Below are 7623 nucleotides of genomic sequence, written 5' to 3'. Positions count from 1 at the left end.
GCCCGGGCCGCGCCGGCCCCGCAGGAGAAGGTGTGGAGCGGCCCCGAGAGGTGGCGGCTCTGACGGGCACCGACCCCGGAGCGGCGGTCAGAGAATTTCGTTCGGCTGGACTTCCTCCGCGGGCGCTTTATTAGGCGGTGCCTATGAAAAAGCACAGCCTCCTTACCCAGGCCTGGCTAACTAGGAAAAAATAAAAAATAAAGGAAGCAAAAACCAAGGGAGAGACCTGGGTGGATGCGAAGCCGGGGAGAGCGTGGGATCTAGCGCGTCGAAGAGGGTGGCGCGGGTTGGTGACGGACGTGCAGAAAGCGGCAGGGTCGGTGATTTAATTAAAAAGTCAGGCCTAGCACCGCCGAGGAGCGAGTCTCTGTGTTTGGCTCGGCCAGTTTAAATGGAAGTCCTTTTTTTTTTTTTTCCTGTGGGGAATCCAGTTACGGGATTAGGTGAAGCTCACTCTCTGCCAGCTCTTTCCGGGGACTGCCGTTTGGGGCGTCTTTGAAAAGCACCTGACGAGTGGATGCAGAGGTGTCACTTTCCCCAGGACAGGATTTTTTTTTTCTTTTGTTGTTGGAAGTCCTCAGAGCTTGTAGTAAAAAAAAAAACCAAAAAAAAACCACACACACACGCACACACACACACACACACACAAAACAACTCTCGGTTTCAATGATTGCCACAAGTCAGAACCCAGGATAGTATGAATGAAGTAACATCAGAAATGATCGGCCTCAAGTCTTGTCTCAGTAAACCCTAAAGAAATGGGAAATCTTTTTAGCTAAGGCCAAGCAAAAAAAATATAATAACGACTGTTTATGGCGTGCTTACTACCTTCCTGACACTGGACTAAGCATTTAATATGTGTAAACTCGGTTTATCCTCACAATCACCCTGTGAGATACGTTTTTAATGACAGCACGGAATCCAGAACCACACTCAGTTGAAATCCTGCTTTTTACCACTTAATAGCCATGTGATTGTGGGCAAATGACTTCTTGGTGCCTCATCTGTTAAAAAGGTGATGATAATAGGCTTATCTGCCTTAGAGGGTTGATGTAAATATTAAATGAGTCAAGAGGCATATATAAACTGCTTAGGACAGTACCTGGTACACAGATAGCTCTATGTTTACTCTCTACATACATATACATATATATTATATGTAGTTATTCCCATTTTACGAAACCTGGGTGTAGAGAAATTAACTTGTCCAAATTCCTAGAAGTAAGTGTTGGAGCAAGGATTTTGTTCTTGCTCTAGAGACCTAAGCTATAGATATTTATAGGAAGTGTTAAACAGATATTTTCATAACCAGTACATTATTTTAAGTTTCTAGGGGTTTTGTATGTGTTTTGTTTGGTGATTACCATGGTCAAGTGAAGAAAACAGGGATAATGATGTTTGAAGGTAGAAATGAAGTGCTGTGTAGATAGTTAAAACAACTTGATCTCTTTTTTTTCTCCTCCAAGAACACACTGTTAGGTCTACTCCAAGAGCATTGTGTCAGGTGCCTTTTTTTTTGTTTTAGTGAGAATTTTAGTGAGAGAGAGATCTATTTTAAACAATGGTTATGCTTCGTGAGTATTTAATTTTATCTTAGATTCTAATTTTTGTTTTTTTTTAAAATACGGAATGCTTCACAAATTTGCGTGTCATCCTTGCGCAGGGCTATGCTAATCTTCTCTGTATCGTTCCAATTTTAGTATATGTGCTGCCGAATCAAGCGCTCTAATTTTTGTTTTGTTTTAATTTGTGGTTCTACCTTGATTATATAAATATTCATATAGAATATTTACCAAGGTTACCAATAGCTGGCTTCATCGTGGCTCAGTTTCTTTAATTTGAAAATGAGTATTATAATACTTATTTCATAGAAATGTGAAAATTAAATGAATATATGTCAAAACAATGCCTATTAGTACTCAGTTCATACTATTACTGTTATTAGTACCATATATATGGTACTAGTGTTACTGAAGAAATTTTTTTATAAAAGTAGTTTTTGTTTTTGTTTTTGTTTTTGTTTTTTTTTTAAATATATTTTATTGATTTCTTACAGAGAGGAAGGGAGAGAGATAGAAAGCCAGAAACATCGATGAGAGAGAGACATCGATCAGCTGCCTCCTGCACATCCCCTACTGGGGATGTGCCCGCAACCCAGGTACATGCCCTTCACCGGAATCGAACGTGGGACCTTTCAGTCCGCAGGCCGACGCTCTATCCACTGAGCCAAACCGGTTTCGGCTATAAAAGTAGTTTATAATGTATTTTTTTCTTCTTATACCTATCCTATCTGCTCCTTAAGTAGGAGAAAGCCATTCTCTTCTTTTAGATTGGAATAATCCTCTTTGTCATAGTAGCTCATTTGACTTGAGGATTTAGATCAAATTTTTAAACATAATTTGTAGTTGATATGTTTTACTACTTTTAATTTTTAGTTCTGTTTATACTCTATACTGCTTTATTTTAAAAATAGAGGCCTGATGCATGAAATTCATGCAAGAGTAGGTCTTCCTTCTCCCAGCTGCTGGCACTGGCTTCCCTCTGGCACCTGGGAACCAGGCTTACCTCCAGCTGCTGGCAGGCACCCAGGACTCACGCTTCCCTTCGGCTGCCGGCAGGAAGGACGTCCAGTCTAATTAGCATATTATGCTTTTATCATTATAGATTAATTGGGTTAATCAAAATTATACCCTGCCCCCCCCCTTTATTTTTTAATGGTCCTCAGACCAAATTCATTTTTTTGTGTGTACTCTCAAGACTGAGATTTTAGATTTAGATTTCTGGTGAAAAATAGTACCTTATCTTGTTGAAGTGTTTCAAAAGAAGTGTCTATTTCTTTCTGCTCACTGAGAATTTAACATGCTCATTTAACATGTACCTGATGTTCATTAAACCTTTTCATTTTTTGAGTGTCTAACTTTGATAAACTCTTTTGTAGTTGAAGGATTAATCTCCAGAAGATAACGAAGTAATTTGGGTGAATATGAATTATTTTATATGAATATTTACTTGAATGTGATTGAGAGTCTTAAAGATTGCTGACGGATGAGGTAATCTATCATCTGTACTAATAAAATGGTACTATGCTAATTAGACTGGACGTCTTCTGGATGACATTCTGGATGTTCTTCCTGACAAAGCCAGGCTCAGGCAAAGCTGCCCAGGGTCCTGGGCGCCCATGGCTGGCCCGGGTCCCAGGTACCTGTGGCCGGCCAGAGGAGGGAAATCTGGATCGTGAGTGCAGGGGCTGAAGCAGAGGCGGTTGGGGGCAACCAGGCCAGCAGGGAGCAGTTAGGGGCGATCAGGTCACCAGGGGAGCAGTTAGGGGCGATCAGGCAGGCAGGGGAGCAGTTAAGGGCGATCATGCAGGCAGGCAGAGGGATTATGGGCGATCAGGCTGTCAGGCAGGTGAGTGGTTATGAGCCAGCAGTCCCGGATTGCGAAAGGGATGTGCGACTGCCGGTTTAGGACTGTTCCCTGTGGCAGTCGGACATCCCTCGAAGGGTCCCAGATTGGAGAGGGTGCAGGCCATGCTGAGGGACGACCCCCCCTTCCCCCACACATGAATTGCGTGCATCGGGCCTCTAGTAATATATAAGAAAGGACCCCTATACGTTTCCTTTTTTTTCTTCAGATAGGCTGTTTAGAGCAGTATTTTGGGGGAAAATTCCTGAGGTTAATTAATTTTGTGAAATTTTTTTTTAAGTTGTTGACCATGTTCAATTTCTTTGGTTTATTTGCTCTATTTTCAGTCATCAGAATTAATATTGGAAGTTGGGACTGTGGAGAAATTGTTTGGATATTTCTTTAATGAATATTTTTGGTTTCTAGTAACCTTTTAACAAATAATTGAAGTATAATTGGCATACAATATTGTATTAGTTTTAGGTGTTCAACATAGTGATTCAACATTTATATACCTTTTGTGATCACCACAATAAGTGTATTAACCATCTACACTGTGAATAGTTTTAAAGATATTGACTCTATTCCCAGTTCTAGTAACATATCAACTATAAAATTATGTTTAAAAATTTGATCTAAATATATATATATATTTTTTTCATTTATTTCAGAGAGGAAGGGAGAGGGAGAGAGAGATAGAAATGTCAGTGATGAGATAGAATCATTGATCGGCTGCCTCCTACATGCCCCACACTAGGGATCAAGCATGCAACCTGGGCATGTGCCCTGACCGGGAATCTAACCTGTACCTCCTGGTTTGTAGGTTGTCGCTCAACCACTGAGCTGCACCAGTCACACCAGCTGGGCAGTAACTTCTTTTTAACAGAGGTAAATGGGAATCTGGAGAAAATATTGTTTCCTGACCTTCACATTGTTCTCTTGTGGTGTTACAGCCATGTGCGGCTTGTGGAATTACCTTGGGGCACTTTGAAAGTGTTTTGGAAAATAAGAGCAGTGTAGAAAGGAAAATAAGGTAACTTTGCTAGAGGAACAGAAACCAATATTTAATTTTGTATTTGCTATTTACATCTCTATTTCCATCAATAATTTTAAACTTATTGAGAACAGGAGTCATGTATTACTTTTGTTTGTTTCTGTTAAGGCATAGTCTGCCACCTGTATTTATTGAACATAGTATATGCTTAATAAATATTTGATGAATTGAGATGAGCTTATACATTTAGTCTTTTAATGGAATGATTTATTTTTGACTGCCTGTGGTTTTATTGAAAGTTGGTCATCCTTAAAAACTGGAGATTTCTGTGGTTATGAAAAGAAGTATTAGTAATTTTTATACTAGTAAACAGGCTTTCACTTATTTACCTTTATCAGGGAAAGAAATAGTATGGATAACAGAAATCTTCGTTAATTGGTAGGTCTGCTTCGGGCTATTTTTTTTTATTATAAAACTTTTTTTAATGTTGACATTATTGCAGGAGTCTCCTCCCCCCATTCCCTTCCTTGGCCTTTACCAAATTATTGTCTGTGTCCATGAAGTATGCATATATGTTTTTTAGCTATTTCCTTCACCTTCTTTATTCAGTCACTCCCATCCCCCTCTCCTTGGGCACCAGCCATATGTTTCATGAATTCTTGCTTCTGGTTCCATTTTGTTCATCAGTTTATTTTGTTCATTAGATTACACATATTAGTGAGATAATATGGTTTTTGTCTTTCTCTGACTGGCTTATTTCACTTAGCATAATGCTCTCCAGGTCCATCCATACTGTCACAAAGGGTAAGACTTCCTTTTTTTTACAGACTGATAGTATTCCATTATGTAAATATAACACAGCTTTTTTTATTCACTCATCTCCTGATGGGCACTTGGACTGTTTCCAGACCTTGGCTATTAAAAATAGCCAAGTTCATATGCTATGAACATAGGAGTGCATATATTCTTTCTGATTGTTTTTGGGGGGTATTTTTAGGATATATTCTCAAAAGTGGGATTGGTGGGTCAAAAGGCAGTTCCATTTTTAATTTTTTGAGGAAACTCCATACTGTTTTCCACAATGGCTATACCAGTTTGCATTCCAGACAGCAGGGCAGAAGGTTTTCCTTTTCACCACATCCTCACTAGCACTTATTGTTTGTTGGTTTATTGATAGTAGCCATTCTGGCAGGTGTGAATTGATATCTCATTGTAGATTTGATTTGCATCTCTCTGATAATTAGTGACCATGAGCATTTTTTCATAAGTCTCTTGGCCATCTGTATGTCCTGTTAGAAGTGTCTAATCAGGTCCTTTGTCCATTTTAAAAATATATATATTTTTATTAGAGGCCCGGTGCACAGATTTGTGCACCAGTGGGGTCTCATGGCCTAGCCTGCACCCTCTCCCAATCTGGGACCCCTAAGGGGATGTCAAAGAACCGGTTTCAGTCTGATCCCCACAGGCCAGGCTGAGGGACCCCACCAGTGCACGAATCTGTGCACTGGGCCTCTAGTATGCATATAAGATCTTTGGTTAATTTCTTCCTGCCCTTTTCCCTCTCCCTTCCCTCTGAGATTCATCAGTCTGTTCCATGTTTCCATGCCTGTGTGTTGAGCATCTGCCCCCTAGTGGTCAGTGCGCACCATAGCTACCGGTTAAACAGTCACCTGGTCACTTAGGCTTTTATATATGTAGATTTCAGAGAGGAAGGGAGAGGGAGAGAGATAGAAACATCAATGATGAGAGAGAATCATTGATCGGCTGCCTCCTGCACGCCCCATACTGGGGATCGAGCCCGCAACCTGGGCATGTGCCCTTGACCGGAATTGAACCCGGGACCCTTCAGTCCGCAGGCCGACACTCTCTCCACTGAGCCAAACCAGCTAGGGCCTTTTTCTATTTTTAAATTGGATTGTTTGGCTTCCTAATGTTGAGTTGTATAAGTTTCCAACAAAATCTTTTTTCAGTGGTCCAAGTGCATTGGCTGATTTAAAGTTGTTGTTTTTTTCTTTTCTTTTCTTTTTTATTGATTTTTTTACAGAGAGGATAGGAGAGAGAAACATCGATGAGAGAGAAACATCGATCAGCTGCCTCCTGCACACCCCCCACTGGGGATGTGCCCGCAACCAAGGTGCATGCCCTTGACCGGAATCGAACCTGGGACCCTTCAGTCTTCAGGCCGACGCTCTATCCACTGAGCCAAACCGGTCCCGGCTGATTTGGGTTTTTATCTTCTTGTCATTATTACCGTCTTATGGAAGTGCTTTCAAAGTAGAAAAGAAGTTAGGGATATGGAAATCTACAGCGGTTCTCAACCTGTGGGTTGCGAACATCGGAAAACACATATAGCATATCAGATATTTACATTATGATTCATAGCAGTAGCAAAATTACAGTTATGAAGTAGCAAAGAAAATAATTTTATGGTTGGGAGTCACCACAACCTGAGGAACTGTATTAAAGGGTCATGGCATTAGGAAGGTTGAGAACCACTGAATTAGAAAATGAGACTGAGTAATTGAGTCAGTAAGTTAAAATGAAAGTAAATAATCATTGCATTTCCTCTATCATAGATGATATCATCAAATTGAATCGAAAGGAAGGAAAGAAGCAGAATTTTCCACGACTAAATAGAAGACTCCAGCAAAGTGGTGCCCGACAATTCAGGATGAGAGTACGATGGGGAATCCAACAGAATTCTGGTAAGTTTTACAAGTTAGAATATAGAGCTCTTATTTATGGGTTCATAGTATACTATTTTTGGTACATACTTAAAACGTGGAGGAAATAGATCAGTATCCTTTGAGGTTTGGATTTACTCTCAAGTTTTTGTTTCATTTTAAAATCTGGTAAAAATTTGTTACCTTAAATTTTTTCTAAACCTCAGTATACAAATAGTCTAAAGTATATTTAAATTATAAGTTATGACCATGATATGTAAAGGACCTTACATATCCTGAGGTCTTCATCTTAGATGTTCCTTTAACAGTCTATCTTATGGATGACTATATAACTCTAACTTAAATGTATTCAGTGAAAGAGCATACCACCTCATAAGACAACTTCTTTTGTTATTGGAGATAGCTGTTTACTAGAAAATTCTCTTGACTCGATTTAAATCATGTCTTACCTGTTAACACATTGTATGCGGGAAACGTATTTATACGTTTTACGTTGACTGGTAGTAGAGGGCATTAATACGTATTAATACGTTTTTTATA

The 7623-nt window shown here is 39.8% G+C and overlaps 1 protein-coding gene across 1 annotated transcript in view; it reads left to right on the top strand.

Moving 5' to 3' along the window:
* FYTTD1 (forty-two-three domain containing 1) overlaps positions 1–7623 on the top strand; it is a 53409-nt gene that overhangs the window by 565 nt on the left and 45221 nt on the right. The window contains exon 2 of the mRNA XM_006775019.2: positions 6976–7106. Coding sequence (XP_006775082.1) covers positions 6976–7106 — 131 coding nt within the window. The remainder of the gene's footprint in view (positions 1–6975; positions 7107–7623) is intronic.

This window comes from Myotis davidii, unplaced genomic scaffold (assembly GCF_000327345.1).
Source record: "Myotis davidii unplaced genomic scaffold, ASM32734v1 scaffold9, whole genome shotgun sequence".
Classification (NCBI taxonomy): Eukaryota; Metazoa; Chordata; class Mammalia; order Chiroptera; family Vespertilionidae; genus Myotis; species Myotis davidii.
Note: the sequence above shows the minus strand (reverse complement) of the source record. Positions and strands in the feature narration are given on the sequence as shown.